Source organism: Drosophila erecta, unplaced genomic scaffold (assembly GCF_003286155.1).
Source record: "Drosophila erecta strain 14021-0224.00,06,07 unplaced genomic scaffold, DereRS2 tig00000021-arrow-pilon, whole genome shotgun sequence".
Taxonomy (NCBI): Eukaryota; Metazoa; Arthropoda; class Insecta; order Diptera; family Drosophilidae; genus Drosophila; species Drosophila erecta.
In genome coordinates, this window is record NW_020825198.1 from 20,806,471 (window position 1) to 20,827,052 (window position 20,582).

Sequence of the window (20,582 nt, forward strand, 5' to 3'; positions counted from 1 at the left end):
AAAAAATTGACAACAAAACAAACAACAAAAAATAAACAAAAAAAATACAGAAACTACGAAATAAATACATTTACATAGATGTTGCAAAAATCAAGAGAATCGAAGCTCCGCCCATGGATTCCCGTAACCCTCTCTGTAGATTTGCGTATCCTGTCAGTGAGCTAGCACTTTCGGATCAGCGACCCCATGTTTCTGGACGCCATCTTCTTTATACCCACACTATTCACTTACCTGCTCATCGGACTGCTAATCGTCATCCTGTGCTTCGTGGTGGTCTATATAAGCCACAAGATCTATGTATCCGTCTACGACAACCTGCCTCTGGCCGCTTTGCCCGGCAACTCACGCCAACAGCTCCTGGGTCTGCGTCACTCCAATCATGCGATGACCATACGGGAATACCTGGACACCTCGCTCCGCAGTCCACGCTCCAACCAGCCGAGCTTACGCTCCGTTTGGATTCAGAACAGGTCCCAGATCTTGGAGACCTCTTCGGGTAAGCTCAGTGCCAGTGAGACAGTTGCTCGGCCTACTCTCTTTCTCTAGTCCTGCGTATAGTTCTCTCCCTGGAGCCTTGCTATCTGGTCAGCGCCGAGTTCGATGTGAGCTCCAGCCGAAAGGCCATCAGTTTCTTGTGCAACTGCCGGGATCAGCCCGTGTGTGCTGCCGCAGAACCGAGGCCTGGGTCCTTACACATAGTGCGGTTCTATGACCACCTCTCCAAGATCCCGCGCCTCAAAGTCATGCTCAAGTGCACCCAAAGGCGGCCGGACGCGAGGCCTGATAGTCGGACACAGTTGACCCTCGACGACGTGATTCAGGAGGCCAAGGATAACCAGGATGCCCGGTGCACGGATAACGCCGCCGCCTGCCGACCTGGCTCCTCACGACGGAACTCCCGGATACCGGATTAAAGGGTGTGGCCATTGGATAGGGGCATGCGTCCGCTGTTCTAGCCAGCTTTTGCGGTATAACTTGTTTTATTAAATTCCATTCAAAGATCAATGAGCTGGAGGCTACAGGGTCGACGGGTGGTTCAGTGGGTCGGGGACTGTGGGACTGAGCCCACGCTAGTTTACGATAATCGCGTGACAACGAAGGTGAAAGCCAGCGGAACAGGGGCGTGCACATGTATGGTCGAGTAGAGGTGTAGGCGCCACTTTTCAGGGCAGTGTTAATTTTTATTTCTATTTTGTTTTCTGGGTTTAAGTATTTACCAGCTACTACAGCAGGAAATTCAAATTTTCAGCCTATTTTTCTTATTAATGCATTCAATATCAATTTTAATTTTCCATTCGTTCTGCATGCACTGAACTACGCATTTAATGACTTATTGAAGAAAAGAAACATTCTTTGAATTTTTTAAGCGTCGAACAAATCAGAAGTTTACAGCTTGTTAGTTAATCTGCCACAAACAGTTTGTCACGTTACATTATAATTTATGGTGCTTAAAATAAAATGCGGACTGGGGAATTGGGTAAGGTGATACTTTGACGTACGACCCAAGTTTGATTTCCAATTTTAGCTAAGAAACGCCATTAATTTTTCCTACTCCCATGGCACGCAAACTGAACTTGTGGGGTCCGCGTTTTTCGGCGCTTATCATTCTGACTATGCCTTATCAGTACTTGAAAATTCTTCCAGACCAGCTATCATGCCTAATTGCCGAAATGACTAGGCCCCAAACAGATCGCGCCACCTCCACGATACTGGAACCCCAAGCATTTGTTTGACGCCATTTCATTCTTTATTGAGGCGGCCAATTAAGAAGACAGCGTTGTTGATTTGATTGCGAGGCGAATATGAATGCGACTGGAATTCCTGCATGAGTTATAAATAAAGCTGGTTCCCGAAAAGTTGCCAGATGTAAAGAGCGGCTCTCAGTCGATAGGAACTCCAAAAACTGGAGGCTTTTTAATCTTGGCACAAATTAACGATTGTATTGCACAAGAGGCCTATCAAAACAAAAACAAAGTCAAAACTGGACGCACAACGTATAGCAACATCTACAGCGACAACAGTCTGGCAACGAAGCGTATACGTAATGCCAAGCAAAGTTCCATTCATTTAACGCTCTCGGCTCGTTTCAGTTCTCGGGCAGGTGTCAAGCGACATACACACGAAACGCCGACGCGGTCACAATTCCAGAATATCATATACATGCTATATATGCTCAAGTGGCTAATTAACATACGCGTTGCGACCCGTCTCTTTACCTGAACCTGAGCTGTCTGGACTATACTCTTTCACATTTCTTTACGGGGAAACGAGTACAAAGTCACAACAAATTTTCAAGACGCATACTTTCGGTATATATACATCTGTATCCAAAAACCGATCGCCATGCTGGATCCCATTTCGGACGCACCGCTGGTCTTGGCCTACGTCTTTATGTCGCTACTGGTGCTCATTGTGTGCTTCATACTGGTCAATGTGGTCCACAAGCTGCATCGCAGTCTCAACGGCGAGGTATCATCGGGTCTGGTTTCCCCGGCACAGCAGCTGAAGACCTCCATTATGGAGCTAGACGCCATGAAAACCGGTTAGGATGGGTGCAGCGCAGCTGGCTACGAGAGGCGCGAGAATCTTAAATCTCATTCCGAAGTCGGAGCTCCGGTTTTAATTCGGCGATTGGAGCGATGTACGAGGAACGACAACTGCTAGCCACCGTCACGCACGAACCACAAAACCTAGACGCCTCTTGATATATTAACATAAAACAATTAGACGTAAATACACGAAACTAGGCTTACGAGTAGAAATTAACTACATTAAACGCGCTGGTCCTCTAGTCAATTAATTGTTCGTTTCGCCCTAATGTTAGGTTACATGTACATTGATATTGTAAATAAAATAATGTAAACGATAACAAATGCAATTAACGTAGATTGGGGGCAAGTACAAAGCACTTAACCGTTCCGTCCGGGCAGTTAAACGTCGCCTGATCAATGCGTAGAAAAGGCACAACAACCTTATCGTTGCATTATCGAGACATATAATTTGTGAGTCAATCAAAGGCGTGATAAGGAATCCCTGACTTAGTCATAGATTTATACATAGTTTATTTAAAATAGCATGTTCATCTTTAAATTTGCAATAAGAGCGCAGTTTCTTGTTGTGGTAGCTGAATGAGTACGGACTGCATGAGTCGTCAGCTTTCCGGCCCAGGGCCTCGTGGCTTCGACAAGATCTGGTAAACGGGCTTGGTGATTTGATGAGCGTAGAAATGATAGCAGCGGGCTGCTGGTGGTTCTGCGGCAGTGGCATCATCAATCTGTGGGATCACTGTAAAAGAGGAAATATGTAATGTAACAATTCCGGCTGCGTTTATATTCAAAATCTCACCCCGAGAAAGTCTTTGGGTGCTGCGACGTTAGGTCATCATCCTGGCTGCCAAGAGCCTTTTTCACATACTACAAATTGGATTTTAACAAGTAACATATAGTCCGTAACTAATAACCTTACAATAGTTTCAAAACCTACCATTGGATTTAATATGATATCCTCCTCCATTTTGTTGATCTGCCTAACTTGATCCAGAACATGTGTTATATTGTTTTGCACGTTGAGGAACATCTCCGGTGAGTTATATTTCTCTGGGTCGTCTTTAAACAACACCATACCGTCCTTTTGATTGATGCTGGCATAAATTTCACCCGATTTGATCTGCAATGAAGTATAAGATTGGAATAAATAGAATAATCGAACAAGACAATTCCTTACCATGTTGAGAATGTAACGCTCGGCTTCGACTGCGCTGGACAGTTGGACACGACTGGCCACATCGCTCAGGGAAAGGGTCAAGAAGGTTTTAGTTAGCCGCTGGATGTTTCGCTTGTACAAGGAGGTGGCTACCTAAAGGATGCACAATATTGAAATTTCATTGTTAGATGGTTGTGCCAATAATCTTTTTAAAAATCTGTGTTGCTTAGAATAAAGCAAAGCCTTCATTTAATATCAGTTGAACCAGAACTAATTTTATTTTAGGCATTTTCTTTCGATAAACTTCCGCATAAATTTAAATTTATATATATATATATATTTTTTAATTTGGAACGGTGAGAAATTAAAAGTTCGATTTGTACTGTTCCACCTTGAGGAGGCCTATATTTGTTTTCATGTGTTTTTATTTTTTTAATATTGCTGTTTCTTATTGACCTCCTTATATACGGAAACAAGAAAATACAAGTTAAATACAAACAAAAAAAAAAAGAGTCTGAAATACTTGCCTGCTTGGCCAGTCCCATATTGTTATCACGCGTAAATGCTTCACTGTACTTGAGTATGATGATGCGCAGCTCTTCGCTAGAGGAATTCGCGTACACATTGACCAGATCGTGGTAGTAATTGGCCATCGGCTTCATAAAACGGCCAATAACCTGTGTGTTTTTTGGTATATACGCTATCTGCAACCGAAATAAGATTTCCAGATTAAGAGACTAATATATGAAAGTAAATAATTGTTGGCAAACTCACCTTGCCCTCGACGATAAGTGAAACCATCAGAAACTTTTTGTAGGCCTCCAGCATGATGTAAGACATGGCCATTGCCGGAGTGGTGATGCAGACCTCGAAGAAGTACAAAGCTCGCTCGTAGTTCTTCACCGCCGTGTAGATCATGCCGCCGTAGTAGAAGTACAGCAAGAAGTACTTGGCATCATTGTTGGCATCCTAAAAACGGAAACTATGAGTTCGCATAGTCCAGAAGTGAATTTTCAACCATGAATACCGCGTGCTGGGACTGCTGCTGCTGCTGCGTCTTGCACTCGGCTGCTACGGTGGAGATGTCCGTGATGTCCGCGTCCAGATACGGCAGCACCACACTGAAGTTTTTCGCCTTCAGGCTGAGCAGGCAGAGATCAGCGTGTATGGGAGTTAGTTGGGTGTCTAACAGTCGAATCTGGTCGATGGCGCGCGAAAGGATGCGGACGCCCAGGATGCTAAGGTTCTTTTGGACCACAAACTCGGTGAACAAATGGCATGTTTCGTAGACTGTGGGATATGTGATTAGTTGTTGGTTACTTTTGGAATGGAAGATTCATGTCTCACAAGCGCACACCGCAAGGCGCAGCTGCTCGTTATTGTTGCGCTGCACAAAGTCCCGCATCAGCTGGATGAGTTGCACCGGCTCGGGATTCGCGGTGGACGCACTGTGCAGCTTGGCCAGGAGCACATAGAGCACGCCCAATGAGTGCTGCTGCATGTCTAGAGTCTCCAGCACGTTGTCCAGGATGCTCCAGTTGCGGGCTAGCAGGGAGAGTGACTTCGGCAGCTCCTCGGCCAGCTCCCGATAGCTTCCTGTGATGAAGATCCGGACAGCAAAGTCAGTTGTGAATAGCTTTAATATCAAAACAAAGGCGGCAACGATTCCGGTTTCTTGGGGATCGGGGTCCGCCGGTCGGGCAACTTACTTGACGCACTCAGTGTGCGCACTTGATTCACATAGTTTTCCAGCGCGCTGCCCATTTTAGGTAACTCCGAGACTACTTTTTGGCCTATTAACTTGCAAAATTGCGAACAATAATTTCGCGAAATAACAAATGACTGCCGACTAAATAGAGCTGGGACTAAAAACGATGAATATTCGGTCTGTCGATTTCTTTCAGCTTAGGACTATCGATTTAATTTGGACTAAAGTCTGCGTTGTTGTACACTGGCTTTTGCAATGTCACGCCATCTATAACTTTTAGCACTAATACTCAGCTGGAAAATTTAGAACAGGCGTACAAATTGAAGAACTATGCCACTTGTTGATTTTATGTGCACTTTAATTCGAAAATTTGGCGTTTGAAACAAATTGGTTTTATAAAACAAGAAACAAGCGTAATGCCATGTTTATTATTTAGATTATACAATTTAAAAAAATTGTTCTAAAGCAACTTATTTAAATTTCGATATACACCCGCGATAGTCCTCCTTATTATCGATAGCACTTTGTTGCTATGTAATGAATTGCTGTTGATCAATATCATAAAACAAAATGTAACTAATATAAAATGGATAATTCTGCTCGTATCGTATATGTGTGCTGTCTGTGCCTTCGTCAATATGATCTCCAGGAGGATCTTCGAGGACATCTCGTATACTTTCATGGCTATGAGCCCATTCCGGTGCCCAGTGTCAAAAACAAAACTGCGAAGATTTCAACTGCGGAACAACCTGCAGCCGGCAGGATCAACCGGGATAAACAAACCATTGTGGAGCAATCGGAGGACTTTGAACCTCCGCCAAGCGAACTGCAGCCCATGCCTTTCAAGGACTTTCGACTAGTGTTAAGGGCCAACATGTTAGAACCGTAAGTATGCCCATATTATCACGAAAAGCTTCTGACAAAAAGGTTCGTTAAAGGTGCTCCTTTGGGAAGGAATGTCCCTTCAAGTTCCAAGATGCTGCCAAAATGAACCTCCACTCCAGTTGCCACAAGGGCGGCACCTTTTCCTGTTGCGAATGTGGAATGGAACTGCCCAACTGGCGGCGGTGCTCGGCTCACCTGTGGAAAACCCACCAGGTGGATGTGGATCTACTGGAGTGTCCCGTCAACGAATGCAACTACAAGTCGCCCATATCCGCTCTCGTGTGGCGCCACATGCAGGTTCACAAAAAGTGGCGACCCAGGGTGCTCCGCTCACTGGCAGCCGTTCAGCGAAGAAGGAAGCTAAGGGAACAGTCCGCGGATGTTACCGCGCAACCTGCTGCTCAGTCGCCAGCTTCAAAGAGGAACAAATACTATGCCGAGAAGACCTGCGAGATTTGCAATCGCAAGTTCGTTAATGGCAAAACTCTCTCCAAACACGTGAAGACTGTTCACAACAAAATCAAGCCATTTATCTGCAATGTTTGTGGCAAAAAGACGGCCAGGAAGGCTAGCTTAATAGTAAGTTCAGTTTAAATAGAAATTAGCCGTCTGTCTCCTAATTGTCTTCCCAGATTCACATGCGTCAGCACACCGGCGAAAAGCCTCTGCAGTGTGGGGAATGTAAGTTCTCCACTCGCGATCCCAGTGTCCTGCACAAGCATCGGCAGCGTCATGATAGCCAAGACACAAGGAGCAGCCTAAAGTGTAGTCAATGCGAGTACTTCTGTATTCAAGCCAATGCTCTCAAGCGGCACATGCGACTCAATCATGCAGAAGCCTATCGGGACTTATGCTGTGATATTTGCAGCTTCAGCTCCATTAATGCAGAGCGACTACAAGCCCACAAACAGGACCATCGACAGGGCTTGATCACAAATTGTGAGGATTCTATGGATGCACGTGCCGCTGGATTCAAGTATCCTCGTAAAGTGGGCGACAAGAACGGGGAGGTGAGTCTTCTCATCTACTCTTTCAACTTTTGGCTTAGTTTAAATTTTTTTGCAGATATCAGTTGACTGTTTTATGCCGTTGGAGAGCGTTGATTCATTACCCCATGAACCAGCTTTGGATACGGGTGGCGTTACCATACCAGCTCCTCCCTCTGAAGATACTCAGTTCCCCACGTATTTAAAGGATTAAAATTATAACATTTTAAGTTGGTTGATTAAGGGTAAGCGTTGATTTGATTTACTTCCCATTTTTTTATTGATTATTTTGGGTTTTTATTTTTATGTCACATGTATTTATTTACAATTCCATTTGTTGTATATGGGCGTGTCCAATGCGCTGTAAAGAGTTTTGTATAAAATAATGTTCTCATGCTGTTTGTTTTGGGGATTTAAATGCTTGTTTATTAAGTTGTTCAGTTTTCCATTTAATTTTAATATCATTTTAGAATCTGATATGATTTTTTTGTTCAACATTCGAATTATTTAGTCATGCTGGTTTACCGTGTTCCGTTTAATTACGCTTTACTTTAAACTAATTTAAAATTTAAAAATCTACTCTGCCAGCGATAATCATCCGGTTTCAGTTCGGTTTCAAGATCAGCGCTTTTAAATCTATGTTACGACAGAAATGTTTTCATTTGGGCAGTTTCGCTAATAACTTGTTTAAGTTTTTAATATTTATTTTAATTAGTTCAGTAGTTGAGCTTCACTTTAGTTTAACATATTTCTTTATGCTTGCATTTAATCAGCTGCAGGACTTCGCAGACCAAGTGATCTGGAGAATCCAAAAGTTATGCACCTCCTGTAATCTTGTTCGCTATAGTAATGAAAATAAGTTACCACCGAGTTATAAAATAGATTTGAACGTTTATTGTCTGAGTTTGATTCGAATATCAAAACATATTCACTATGAGAGTGCAACTGAGTAGTACAGCAAAATGGAAAATAAAACACTCAGTATAAAATTGTTAATATCATACAGCTTCTATTTGTTTTATTTACAGTTCTTAAAGAGGAAGAAGAGTTTCAACAAAAATATCATTTCGACTGATTCACACTCTGCTGTGTTGTATTTTCCGAGTCCCTGATCCCTGCTCCCTCCTTTTTGCCAGGCCGGGCATTTTGCATTGCTTTGATCCCCGAGCCTTAGATCTTGGTTTCAACGACGGGTTTTTTCTTCGACACAAAAGGGATGTTCAAAGAGAGAATACAAAATAGAAAAGGATTCGATTAAGTCAGCTGCCATTGAGCCCAGAGCCAACATACGAGGATAACCATGCAAAGATTGGTTTGATTTTGATTTTGAACTGATCTGATTTGGTTTGGTTTGGTTTTGGTGGTGAGGGAGCAGGCGCTAGATGATGTGGCATGAAGCGAACTGTGCACTTTGGAGACAACAACATTAACAACAATGGGCGTGAGTTCTGAATGACTTCGATTCGACTGGGTTTTTGGAGTACTTTGAATACGACGAGATACCTATAAATTGTTGGCTTGATTTAGCTTTGATTATGCTGATATTATCCATGATCACTACAACGTCTATTAAACAACTAACGAATTCATCTAGCTTCTATGTATATTGACATATTCGACTAACCACTGCGTCCCTCTGGCGACTAAATTACGTTTACGATGCATCCATCAATCTTAAAATGTAAAACATGTTCCACTTACGATCTACTCTGGGAGTGGTCGATTAATCATCTCCCTTCCATCAGCGTACTCCCTTGGATTTTTACTATTTTTTTGTATTTAATTTCATTACTTTTTGTTTTGTGCGCCGCATAATAAATGCTGTGTGAGTTTCTCAAACATTCCCCAAAAAAACTAACTCTTCCCCATCTAAACTCGTTTCCATGATCATCATTTGTCGGTTTCGACTAGCATAGTACGATACACTTAAAGGCTATTAGGAAACAGTTGTATCTACATAGGTTTATGAGTACTCTGTAAGAACCAAAGACACGAACATAGTGGAAGTTATAACTGGTCATATCTGTCCGATTTCTGGTCCTCGTCGTCCTGTGCTACGCAATCGTTAGTATGTACAGTGTGTTGTTTTTTGTGGGTCAAGTTTGGGAAATCATATCGAAAATACATACGAAAAATCCTAGCCCTAGAAAATTGCTTATAAAATTGCGCGACACTAAAAACCAGGAGAACACGGGTCATCTGAGTCTTTCGATCTATAAAATAGATATTAATACAAATAGAATCAACAAAATCCTGCGATCTGCGATCTGTAGCAGATACGCTTTCGTATAAATGCAGTTTAAAAAACAGGTGAACGATTTTGATTCTGGTTGTTTGGTTTTGATATTGAAAAAGATTTGCCTTTTCTTCTCTTTTTATCGTTTCATTGTTGCGTTTCGCATTCGCGTCAGTTGAAATTGTGGTTTCTGTTTCTTGGTTGACTTGTGGTGGCGATACTTGTTTCTGTTCCGGGGCACAATTCTGCACGTTACTGGCCGTCGAGCATCAGACCGTGGTGACACGATCGATCTCCACGTAACGTACAGAATTGTCGCTTTGTCAGCAAATCACCTCCTTTTCATCCAAAACGGCCGTGTCCATCGAGCTCAGCGATTTGAGTCGCGTCTGCAGCACCGAGGAGCCGCGCAGCTTGCGTTTGATTTTCCTGTTTCGAATGTGGTAAAGTAAAAAATTAGCGAACTAGTCGACATGCACTGTAATAGATCACATACTTGTAGGCAAAGGCAGCGAAAGCACAACACGAGAGCACAAAGATCAGGCAGAGCGTGGCCAGGATCTCGGCGGGCAGTTTCATCAAGGCCGAACACTGCAGGAAGGTCTCATCGTCCCCAGAAGGACAATGAACTACGCCATCACACCAGACACTGGCATTTACACAGGCACCCAGTTCGGCACACTTAAACTGGCAGTCCTCTGCGAGAGTGGATCAATTACAACACCATTTGAACCAGGATCGTCTGTTAAGCTTACCCGCTATGCTAAGCGTGGGCCTGGGAATCAGTTCCATCCAATTGAACGAGTACTCCCCGTTGCCAGGACGCAGGAACTCGACGCTAATGGCTCGGGATCGATTGACAAGAGCAAAATTGGGCCTTTCATTCCAACCGGAGCTAAATATCTCCACAAATTCGTAGGCATTCGAGTCGGGACTCAGCGGACAAGCCACAATGGTTAGACCTAATGGATTTAAGAATTGTAAACGTGGAACAATAATGGAACACATTGTACCCTACCCTCTGACGTGGTCAGCACAGCCCTAGACTTGGTCTCACATCTCCAGGAATCTGTCTGAACATATGTCGCGTTCAGTGTCTGCATGGGATTGTGTTTACTCAAGAATATGGCCTTCAGTCGGACGTATAAAAACTTATTGCCATTGGAAGGCTCGATCAGCCAGGGTCTTGAGCGGCACTCCACCTGATACAATTAAGAATATGAATTGTGTCTCCCAAAGTTTATGGATCTACATACGTCTCCAAAGGTCATATCTATAGTGCCACTTGGTCCGAACTTCCTGCGTCCATCCTTGCAACTTGTTGGAGCCTTGACAAACTCGAACATTCCCTCGAAGTTAACCGTATCTGGGTCGTCCAAGGTGGTCATGTTTTGTGCGATGAAGTGCACCTCCACATCGCGACTTGTAGAAGTGTACTCCACTGGCAGGTGGGATTGGTTGGAGGAGTTGCACATGCAGCCTCGATGAAGTAAGATGGAATCGTGGTAGGGTCGCTCAAAGATCTAAAGTAAAGTTATTAATAAGTAAGATTGGTAAGTTCAAAGTGGGTTAAAGCTACCTCCACGCGGACATTGGTGTCGCCATAGCAAAAGGATCGATTGATGTCCTCATCCACGCGTGAATAGCAAGGTCTGTTGGTGGTAGTAACTTTCCTCATCTTTATTCTGACCCTTTCGCCGCGTTGGGCCTCGAATTTATAGATGCATTTCAGGTTCCTAGTGCCTCCTCTTCCAAATAGGAATATGTTGCGCACACTGCGGAAGATGGCAGGATCCTTGCGATCCATCATGCTGCTTAGAAACTTACGGTTGCAGTCGTGTTCCCCACCACCCCAAGGCAATCCATCCTGATGCAAATCAATGAACTCGTACTTCAGCTTGAAATCCAGTGGCCTAAAAGAGGGGGTTACTACGGATTCCGACTAGTACTTCAAGAGAAAACCCACCTTAATACAGTGGATTCAGTGTTGCGCAGTTCGAGCGTGATGGCATCGCTGCTGGACACATAGCTCTCGGAGATTGTGCAGGGTCTTGCGTAGGTCTCGTTTATGTTGGAGCGATCACAGGTGCGTGGAATGGTGCCCCGACAGAATCTGGCAATCACACTGGTGGAATTGTGGATATAGTGACCCAGGGTGTTATAACCACTTGACTCGGTGGCGCTAAAAAGTTAAAATTATTGTGGTTTCCTTGTGTCTTAGATGAATCACCTACCAGTTTAGGTCTTTGCAAACGGGTGCATCCCTTAGAGTTCCATCCCAGATGCGCAGCATTCCACTGCAATCCTCCTGCGTCTGCAGCACGCCAATGGCGCCCACGGATGTCTCATCTATCTGGCCAAACTCCGGATCCAAGTTGAACTTCAGAACGGAAATCCAAACCTTGAACCGGGAAAGCGGTTGATGCAGCCCCGACTGACTGCTCGTCCTGCGCGACAAGCTCAGGTGGTCAAAGGTCTTGAAGACGCCCAGTCCTTGCAGATGATACAGGCATGTGGAATTCGGAGCCAGCGAGTGCTTGGGACTCTCGAGGATGCCGCGACCTGCACCGCGAATCCAAAACTCGCAGGGTTTCTTGTTCTTCGAGTACGTGGGACTCTGGATGTCCACGAATTGAACCTCGACCTGCAAAGGGGAAAAACAAAGTCAAGCCTTTTCCTCAGATTACTGCCTTGCCATTTGGTGACCCACTCACCTCCAGCTGGAATCCGTAGAGCGGCAGCACCTGCGACGAGGTGCCGGTAAAGGTGCCAAACGGCGACGTGCTGAACTCAACCAGAAGCTCCGGGCCGCTGGAAACGGCCGCCGGCACCGCCTGACCACCGCCGCAGAACTTCAATATGATGGGGTCACGTGTGGTGTAGCCGTCGTACACGGTCACGTAGTCCTGCGGGTAGCGAAAGGACATCGAGAGACAAGAGGAGAACGAGAACGAGACAGAGAGCAGGGCGAAAGAGAAGGAGAACAGAGTGGGTGAGGAGAGAGCGAAATGAGTGGATCGGCGACAAATGTGGGTGGTGCTTGTTGATTTCACCATGTGGGTGGCACTAACTAGCTACACAGTGAATAACTCCTTCTAGATTGTATTAAATTGCTAATTTTTGTTCAACAGCAGTAGATCCTACGTAAGTGTACTTTGTTTAATGGCAAGTATCATCTAAGAGAAGTTTTAGCATTGCAAAGGTGATCAGTGTGACGCATAAACGTGGCGCTTGTTGTTTTCGGTGTAGTGAGTGAAGTTAAAGGCCGAGTGTAGCCAAAAGGGGCGATCTGGTGGTCGGGGTGGGGTCGAGCTGAGTGCAAAGGGACGGTAATTGCTGTAAAGGAGTGGACCCAAAGTGCAGCATCTCTCGTATTACTTAATGGCTACTGTACGTATACGTGATTTTTGGTTACATTCCGCTAGCCAGGAACGATAGCAAGTAATGGTGCGGCATGTTAGTCTGGGGAAATTCAGGGAAGTGTAAGAAGGACTTGGAGCTGGCCTAAAGAGTTGAGCACCATGGCTTTGATGTGTCCGGCACTTGATGCACACTAAGTGCCAAGCATTTTAGGACCATTTAAAGTTTTGTTTTAAACGGATGAAACATGTTTATGCGGTTTATTACAGAAAGTACTAAAATTAGGGGTGTTACAGGATATTTGACAGATTGTTGGGTGGAATGTTGATGGTTTTTTATATCAAAATTTCATGAAATATCATGAAAATAACTTTGTTAGGCTGGGTTCAGACAGACAGAAAGGAATTACTATATGAAGTAGTCAGTACTTGGAACTGCACTTCCTTCAGTAAACTTTGTAGTAGATACTTCATTAAGGTTTTGTATCTGCAGGTAGCAGATACCCGATTTCGCATCTCGCATGAACGAAACACGTGCATTCCTGTGCGGTTTCTGCTGGCTTTGGCATTTGGCGCATAATTGTGCGCATTTTAATTGAGTTGGCCTTGCCAATGAGGATTCTGAGTGGGTGTATACAGGACATAAAGCCTGCCATTCGGACCAAGTCCTCGTCCACGGGCGTTTCCTACCTTTGGCCAACGCATGACAAATTAGTTTTGTGGCCGGCGACTTTTTGCATGAATTAAGCTGGGGTTTCTGCTTCCGGTTGGCCCTTGTTTGTGCAGCTGGCCGCAAATTTAAACTATGCCCGAGACCGCAGACCAGATTCCGGGTCGGAGCCACAGTCCGCACAGCCGTGAGTGTGGTCCAGGTAATTTGAGACCGCAAATTTATTGAAAGCGCGGCATTTGTACAAATTAGTGGAGACATACTCGTACGTATTTTCGCCTTTTGGGCTTCTTATTTTTTGGTCTATATGTATACGCCAGAGTAAAATAAATGGTTTCTGATTTGAATAAAAATGTGTATATATTTTTGGGTGATTTCATTTCATTAGGGATATGTGAAGGCAATTAAATGCATATTGATATAATACCGCAAAGCGAAAAACTGCATGCTCTTTTTTGATCGACTGGCATTTTTGTAGCCAATTGTATATTGCGGTACATTTTAAAAAAATCCAAATCGATCGTTTATTTTAATAATTTTGAATGGCATTTTTTCATGTGTGTACATTTGTTCTATTGCCCGGTCTCCCATTCCTTTCGTGAATCACTGGCTGCGAGGCTTTCGCCATCCGGCGATTATTCACACATGCCGCACCGAAATGGCCAGCACTTTTGGACATTTTGGCTTAAGAGCGCGAGACAAAAAGTTGGAAAAAAGAGCTGGGAATGGCAGAAGCAGGACAATGTGTAGGCAAAGTGCAGGCCCAGTCCAGGATCCTGCAATCCCTGCAAATGGTGCTAACGTCCGAGCGGATTGCTTTCCGACTGAATAAGCAAAAAGTAAAGGGGTTAGCCCTCTTGGTCTCCGGGTTAGGAGGCAGGGATTGGCACGCCTTGCTGCCATAACGAGCATTTAATGGGGGAATTGCTGTAGGGATCTGGAGCACAGGGCTCATCCTCCCCTTTCTTATCCAGCAGGGATTTTGTTGCGAAGCTAAATTGAATAGTTGCTGATGACTAAATGGGCAACTAAAAGCGAAATTCCTCGACACGGAAATCGTCAAAACGTTTTAGTGGGCATTCCACCATCCCCACCTCCATTCCCCCTTTGGATTGCAGATGATGTTTAGGGGGATGGAATGTCTTTGACCGCTGCGGCGGATCAACTTAAAGCGCTCTGAATGGAGCCCGGAAGTGGGAAATCCATCAAGAGTAGCATCCTTGGCTCTTCTGCTTTTCTGTATGATGAATGCCCGGGGCAATTATTTACATGGGACCCAGGCACGTTCGTCCACTAATGTCCTTGATGTCCTCGCCTCTCGGTTTCCTCAGTCCCCAGTCCTCAGTTCTCAGTCCTCAGAACGCAAACCTCCTTTGTGTGCGATTTATGATGTGCGTGCCAAGTGTTCATTAATATAAATCCAATGACAGATTCCTCCCCTCGCGCGTGTGCTAATGAATATATTATCTAGTCTATAGATATTCCATAGATGTCGATTTACCCAGATCATTTTGATTTGTCGTTGGTTTGCTGGGCTTTCGGGGGGCAGTGTATACATTTATCTTGATTAATTGTTCTTGAACAGCAAAAGATGGCAAATAATTGTTGCTAATAGTAGGGTGGATCAATAGAGAAAGTGAAATAGGGGGTGTGTGTGGATGGTAGGGTGCCAGAGGTCAAGTGCTCACTAACTAAGTACACGAGTTAAATTAATTGGTGGCCACATGAGTTTTGAATTGATTCGCATTGAACTGAACTGAGCGAGAAATGTATGTAGTTTTGCATTACCGTGGATTTCCATTTGGGCTTTACATTTTCCTATTGGAGAAAATATATACATATATTTATAGGTACTTCAGATTTACGAATTTTATAGCAAATTCTAGTTTGGTGCAATTTGAGAAACTAAGTGATTTTAGAAGGGAAAGTTTTTAGGGTTTTTTTTGGGTAGAATCTACCTAAGAATAAGTAATCTTCTCTAATTATTCTCTAAATATTTACGCATAGCTTCTACATAACTTCTTTTATTTTAAAGTATTTTTTGAGGCTTACGGAAAAAAGCTAAATTAAAACGGTCAAGGGAATAGCAATAGTTTAACTTCCATTTTCAGGGCATCTTTAGTTTAAACATAATTAAGGTACCATTATTAAAATCTATTCTAGGAACCATTCCTTCAAGCATATTCCTTTCGCCAGCTTATTTCCACACTTCGTATCGTTCATATTTCACATTTTCCGGCTTATCCCCCATTAATGCCTCATTTTGCATACACAACGCTCATTAAGAGCTCATCCAAAAGTTGTCCCTTTTAAGTCGTAGGCTTCGTGGACAGGACGCCCCGTCCAGGACGAGTTCCATTCCCGCTCTGCCTGCCCGAAGATAAACAAAAAGAAACGCTACGAAATTAACACTTCCCGCGACTGGCCAGAGGAGCCTATCGAGTGCTCAAGGCAATGTCGGACGGTGGAGTTCGTCCTGGACTCGGATGAGGACATGGCCATCGGAAGACACAATGCCGGGGCTATGACAGTGGAAGAGCAGAGGAAAAGTACGCAGGGTGCGGTCGCAATGGAGAGGGGAGTGCAAACAACTGATTTCAGATTTTTGCTCATTTCCTTTTCAATTTGTCGTTTTTTGCGCAGTTTTTCCACCAGTTTTCCACCCAACCACTCCCTCCGTATATTTCCATTGGCCGCGTTTGCCGGCCACCGGCCAACAGAGGAAGTAATTTTTATGCTGGACCCCCTCGTTAAAGTTGGCAAATGCAAACACAGAGGAGTTCATCGCAGGGACATTTACAGATATAGATAGGGGATAAAGGCGAGATGTACTCGGCTTCAGATACAGATACAGATGCAGATACAGATACAGATACAGATAGATAGAGAAAAGGAGGAGCAAAGTGCATTTAAAGGCAGATTTAATTACCTGAATGTAGTCGCAGTCATTCCATGTTTTCAGCCTCGGCTCGAATTTCTTATCCTTGTCGCTGGCACTCGGCGGCGGTGCCATTTTGTTCGCCGCGGCCGTTTCCTGGGTGGAAATCCAGACCAGATTGCCCTTGGGCTGTTTGACTAGAATCAGGGCGTGTTTGCCATGGGGCACGTCGTGCTGTGTGGACAGGAGAATTAAATGCAAATTAATGAGCCGCAGCGCGCAGAATGTTTTGTTTGACAGCGCCATTCCTTTTGTGGGGTTCGGAATAGCAGTCGGAATGAGAGGATTAATTGGAGCATTTAAATTACGCAATTTTCTGGTCGGTGTTGTAAATCGTGATTGATCTTTGTGCCTTACATTTTTTCGTACTCAAATGGGTAATTTATGCGGCGCACGCAGAAGGCAAAATGTCTTTAAAATAATACCACTTGTAAGAATTATTTTTATTTTAAAACAGTGCGCTTAGATGGCTAATCTTAAACCTGTTCTACATAAACGGTCATTCTTAATAATGTTTTGAATGTTCTTACTTCCTCTTATGTTTTATATTCCTATTATAATCGGTGGAGCATAAGATGGTTTTTATTCAATTGCAACTTGTTCGTTATAGTACGGCTCCTTTAAATGCTATTTCTCCCTTCTTAATACCTTAAAAGCTCAGTCATTATTGTGCAAGCCAATTTTGCCGCACTAAGTTCAATGACACAAAGGAGGGCAGCCTGTAAACAATTTGTAATTTTAAAAGGACTTCCACAGTATGTGAGACCTTTAACAGTGGATTGCCCATGGCAACGAGTCGTCCTGCCACATATTAAAAATTCCAAGGAGGCTGGGACGCTTCAGACGGCAGTCTCTGCTCCTCCAGTTAATTATAATAAAAGCCCATTCTATTTTGGAATGTAAATTGCCATTTAATTTTTTTTGCCTAGCCCCCTTGATTTTTGAACTTTGCTGTGTCATGAATAAAAATAAGGCTGCGAGTATTTTTATGACCCAGGAGGCAGAAAACAGTCCGCTAAACCCTGTGTTTGTAAGGGGTGCCTAACCTTTTGACCTGGCACGGCTTGTAGCCCCGGAACATTAGACTTCCTGGCAGGAGTTTAATTTCGTTTTAATTATTCTCTGCTCACCTGTCGCACAGCGTAGTAGCAGGTGAGGTTGCGTGGATAGATGCCTGGGAAGTTGGGCGACTGCAGGCGACACGGCTTCTTGTCGCAGTCGCTGAAGATCCTGGAGCAATATGTTCCGGGTATGAGGTCACCTGCAAGGCGGGAAGCAGATGTCCCAGCCAGAAATAATATTCAATTAGTCATTAAGGACAGTCGGCAGTGGGGAAATGTCCAGAGTATAGACGTGTGGAGGAGATTAATTTTTCCATTTAAACAGTTCTTTCCATAACCCAAAAATAAATTATGTTAAAATAAATGTATGAGTAGTACTTTGAAATGCAGGTTTCTTGAAAGATAGCCTAGTTGGGATTGCTTATAGCATCCACAATTACGTATATGGTGCTCATCCACTGACTGAAAGCCATTGGATTTGATCAGTCTTAAGCTATACAATCCAAAGATTATTCCAAGCCTCTCTTGCCAACTTACCCAGATAGTACTTGGGCTCCGTATAGTTCTGCTCGTCCTTGGCCAAGGATTTCTCCAGTGAGGCCATGAAAGTCTTGTTGTTGGCATAGGCGCTGAAAAGACTAAAGTCCTGGCCATACCGGTCCGAACGGGCTCCGCTGGAGTTGGTAAAATCCTCCAGGATACCAGGAGCACCTTGTTGCTGCTGCTGCTGTTGCTGCTGCTGATTGAGAAAGCTACTGCGGTTGTGCCACTGCGCCAGCTCTAGAACGGGAAACAGAAAACGGGAGGATTTGGAGTAGGGATTTGGAATCGACTCCAGTCCCAGCGGGCGCACGCACCTGCCAGCTTAATGCCCCCGTAGCGGGTCACCGAACTGTCCCTGGACAGAACCTTGTATCTGATGCGAAAGTCGAAGTTGTAGCCACTCTGATCCCTCGCCAGCCTGTGGGTTGTATTTATAGACATGAATCGGGTGGGTAAATTATGCACCAGACTCGGGACGCACCTGTTCAGCCGAATGGTGAATATCAGCGAGCGGGTTTCGCTGTAGAAGAGCACTGGTCCCCAGGAGCTGCCACACCACATTCCGCCGATGGGCGTCCGTGCCGACTCCGCTATCTGCATGTATCCGTCCGGACAGCCCTCATGGACGTACGAGGTGAACCGGCCAATCGTGAAGCTGTCCAGGGTGACCTAGGGCGATTCGCACAATAAACGTGTGAGCTGTGTTGTGGGCTCTCTACTGTGGGGTGGCCAAATGACCATTAGGGTTATGGTACTAGCTTAATTATATCATAGAGTCACATTAGGAGCATTAACGATACATGCTGCCAGATTTATCATGTAAATTATAAATTTAATTTTGGAATGCTTTAATATTAAATAATTATAAATACAAATTATTAAAGTCTATTGTTTTGGCTATCTTTTTAGTTCTCTGACATGAAACTACTTCTGTTATTTTTCAATGATAGCCATGTATCCATTAACAGTTAGCTGAACGATTGGGGGAGGAGAAACGCTTCTAGGACTCCCGATTGCATGACCCTGCCCGAATCCAGTCTATATAGTCCTCTGCTGGGAAAAAATGTTCGCCGGATGCGCCGAAGGGGGTGTCAGTAATAAAGTTTCGGTCAGAGCTCGTAGCTCAGTCCATATCAGTGCCGAATGCTCTTGGGACGCACTCGAGCATGCCAAGGGCTCGGCTTTGGCTCAACGCCGGGTGCTCCTCCACCTCGGCTCCTGCAGCATCCCTTATTCCAATTGGAGGTGTGAAGTGGCGTAATAACTAACAGGCGCCGGCACTTGCTCCCGCCGCCCCACCCCCCCGAAATAGGGGAGTTGTGCCGGATTTGCTACGCTCCGGCGAATGGCTTTGAAATCAATATGGCTTCTGCCCTACCACCCCACTGCCCACCACCCATCGTGGCCCCAATCCCCACCACCCGACCTCTGACACGCCTTTGTTATTGCTTATCTTTTAATGGCGTAGTTTATCCCGTTACAAAATGAAATGTGAAAGGCAATGGCGAATGCAGAGGGGTCCCCCTTCACCTCTGCCAGCCCTGGTGCACTGAGAGAAATTCAAGTAACGCTATAAATATAAATGGCATCATCATTTTGTACAAAGGGTAGTTTCTTTTTCAATAGAATTAAAATATTTTCAATACTTGCAAGGCAACGTGGATTTTTCATATTAATATAATAATAATATAATATATTTTATATATATTATACATATATCATATTATATTTTCTATTATATATATCGATATATTATAATGGCGAATGCAGAGAGGTCCCCCTTCACCTCTGCCAGCCCTGGTGCACTGAGAGAAATTCAAATAGCGCGATAACATAAATGGCATCATCATTTTGTACAAAGGCTAGTTTCTTTTTCAATATAATTAAAATATTTTCAGTACTTGCAAGGAAACGTGGTACTTTCATATTAATACATTTCTAATATATTCTATACATATTATATATTATATAATATTATATATTATATAATATTATATTTTATATTATATATATATCGACAAGTGTTCAAAATGTGTTTCAATTGTTTAAGGTTTTGAAGCACTAGAAGTATGCAGTAATAACAAGAAAAGCTGTAAGAACTGTTCCACTGGACTCATTGACCACAAATATGTTGCTGCACGCTCGTAGACCCCTTAAAAGTCCATGTAAATCATACTGGCATCCTTGGTGCCCCACTCGACTCGACTCACCTGCACCACATCGCCGTGCTGTCCACCTGCCGCCGTAAAGGTGAGCACACACACAAAGGGCACGCGATCCTGCTTGGGGCGGTGCAACTCCAGGGAGTAGGTCTGTCCAATGTCTCCGTAGTAGGTGCGATTGCAGCCTGCAAATATATATATTAAATGCAATTAGCGATGCCACGCTGCCCCCAGAACCCCAAAAGGCGAGGAGCAAAGTCCCCGATTATCACCACGACTAGGCCGTGGGGAATGGCATTCGTCACGCCATAAATTATCGGCAGACCAGGCAG

At 44.2% G+C, this 20,582-nt stretch overlaps 5 protein-coding genes across 8 annotated transcripts in view; 3 read left to right on the forward strand and 2 right to left on the reverse strand.

The window, feature by feature from the left end:
- The first annotated feature begins 47 nt into the window (after positions 1-47).
- On the forward strand, positions 48-1,308 carry LOC6546403. Its single transcript, XM_001973512.3, has 2 exons — positions 48-496; positions 547-1,308. Exons 1-2 carry the CDS (start codon positions 187-189, stop codon positions 912-914), a joined length of 678 nt encoding a protein of 225 aa, XP_001973548.1. The 5' UTR covers positions 48-186; the 3' UTR covers positions 915-1,308.
- A 90-nt stretch (positions 1,309-1,398) lies between these two features.
- On the forward strand, positions 1,399-2,869 carry LOC6546404. Its single transcript, XM_001973513.3, has one exon. It carries the CDS (start codon positions 2,344-2,346, stop codon positions 2,545-2,547), a length of 204 nt encoding a protein of 67 aa, XP_001973549.1. The 5' UTR covers positions 1,399-2,343; the 3' UTR covers positions 2,548-2,869.
- A 154-nt stretch (positions 2,870-3,023) lies between these two features.
- On the reverse strand, positions 3,024-5,627 carry LOC6546405 (COP9 signalosome complex subunit 3). The gene is made up of 9 exons (XM_001973514.3): positions 5,412-5,627; positions 5,050-5,298; positions 4,730-4,992; positions 4,477-4,671; positions 4,230-4,406; positions 3,724-3,855; positions 3,484-3,666; positions 3,346-3,413; positions 3,024-3,285 (listed from the first exon to the last, which is right to left on the reverse strand). Exons 1-9 carry the CDS (start codon positions 5,464-5,466, stop codon positions 3,270-3,272), a joined length of 1,338 nt encoding a protein of 445 aa, XP_001973550.1. The 5' UTR covers positions 5,467-5,627; the 3' UTR covers positions 3,024-3,269.
- A 282-nt stretch (positions 5,628-5,909) lies between these two features.
- LOC6546157 (zinc finger protein 337) lies at positions 5,910-8,325 on the forward strand. 3 transcript variants are annotated; one of them, XM_026976755.1, is made up of 5 exons: positions 5,910-6,295; positions 6,349-6,874; positions 6,928-7,305; positions 7,361-7,526; positions 8,310-8,325. In XM_026976755.1, exons 1-4 carry the CDS (start codon positions 5,997-5,999, stop codon positions 7,493-7,495), a joined length of 1,338 nt encoding a protein of 445 aa, XP_026832556.1. In that variant the 5' UTR covers positions 5,910-5,996; the 3' UTR covers positions 7,496-7,526; positions 8,310-8,325. The 3 variants fall into 3 exon arrangements, with proteins under 3 accessions (XP_026832556.1, XP_026832555.1, XP_001973551.1); XM_026976754.1 differs by lacking the exon at positions 8,310-8,325 and adding an exon at positions 8,055-8,158; XM_001973515.3 differs by lacking the exon at positions 8,310-8,325 and adding an exon at positions 7,651-8,105.
- Positions 8,186-20,582, reverse strand: part of LOC6546158 — a 42,292-nt gene continuing 29,895 nt past the window's right edge. For both annotated transcript variants that reach the window (XM_026976753.1, XM_001973516.3), the window contains 17 exons: positions 20,299-20,435; positions 18,570-18,757; positions 18,403-18,506; positions 18,083-18,325; positions 17,615-17,745; positions 16,476-16,658; positions 15,335-15,364; positions 12,232-12,423; positions 11,752-12,161; positions 11,484-11,699; positions 11,097-11,430; positions 10,774-11,040; positions 10,536-10,719; positions 10,273-10,479; positions 10,014-10,215; positions 9,853-9,946; positions 8,186-8,481 (listed from right to left, as the gene is read on the reverse strand). In XM_026976753.1, coding sequence (XP_026832554.1) covers positions 8,452-8,481; positions 9,853-9,946; positions 10,014-10,215; positions 10,273-10,479; positions 10,536-10,719; positions 10,774-11,040; positions 11,097-11,430; positions 11,484-11,699; positions 11,752-12,161; positions 12,232-12,423; positions 15,335-15,364; positions 16,476-16,658; positions 17,615-17,745; positions 18,083-18,325; positions 18,403-18,506; positions 18,570-18,757; positions 20,299-20,435 — 3,152 coding nt within the window. In that variant the 3' untranslated portion in view covers positions 8,186-8,451. The remainder of the gene's footprint in view (positions 8,482-9,852; positions 9,947-10,013; positions 10,216-10,272; positions 10,480-10,535; positions 10,720-10,773; positions 11,041-11,096; positions 11,431-11,483; positions 11,700-11,751; positions 12,162-12,231; positions 12,424-15,334; positions 15,365-16,475; positions 16,659-17,614; positions 17,746-18,082; positions 18,326-18,402; positions 18,507-18,569; positions 18,758-20,298; positions 20,436-20,582) is intronic.

What these genes read in the sequence shown, in the direction of transcription:
- LOC6546403 (XM_001973512.3), top strand. Translation starts at nt 187, where the DNA reads ATGTTTCTGGACGCCATCTTCTTTATACCCACACTATTCACTTACCTG. An exon ending in GATCTTGGAGACCTCTTCGG is followed by an intron (nt 497 to 546) that starts GTAAGCTCAGTG and finishes CTCTTTCTCTAG; the next exon opens with TCCTGCGTATAGTTCTCTCC.
- LOC6546157 (XM_026976755.1), top strand. Translation starts at nt 5,997, where the DNA reads ATGGATAATTCTGCTCGTATCGTATATGTGTGCTGTCTGTGCCTTCGT. An exon ending in AGGGCCAACATGTTAGAACC is followed by an intron (nt 6,296 to 6,348) that starts GTAAGTATGCCC and finishes GGTTCGTTAAAG; the next exon opens with GTGCTCCTTTGGGAAGGAAT. An exon ending in TGGGCGACAAGAACGGGGAG is followed by an intron (nt 7,306 to 7,360) that starts GTGAGTCTTCTC and finishes ATTTTTTTGCAG; the next exon opens with ATATCAGTTGACTGTTTTAT.
- LOC6546404 (XM_001973513.3), top strand. Translation starts at nt 2,344, where the DNA reads ATGCTGGATCCCATTTCGGACGCACCGCTGGTCTTGGCCTACGTCTTT.
- LOC6546405 (XM_001973514.3), bottom strand. Translation starts at nt 5,466, where the DNA reads ATGGGCAGCGCGCTGGAAAACTATGTGAATCAAGTGCGCACACTGAGT. An exon ending in AGCAGCAGTCCCAGCACGCG is followed by an intron (nt 4,672 to 4,729) that starts GTATTCATGGTT and finishes TTCCGTTTTTAG; the next exon opens with GATGCCAACAATGATGCCAA. An exon ending in ATATGGGACTGGCCAAGCAG is followed by an intron (nt 3,856 to 4,229) that starts GCAAGTATTTCA and finishes TGCATCCTTTAG; the next exon opens with GTAGCCACCTCCTTGTACAA.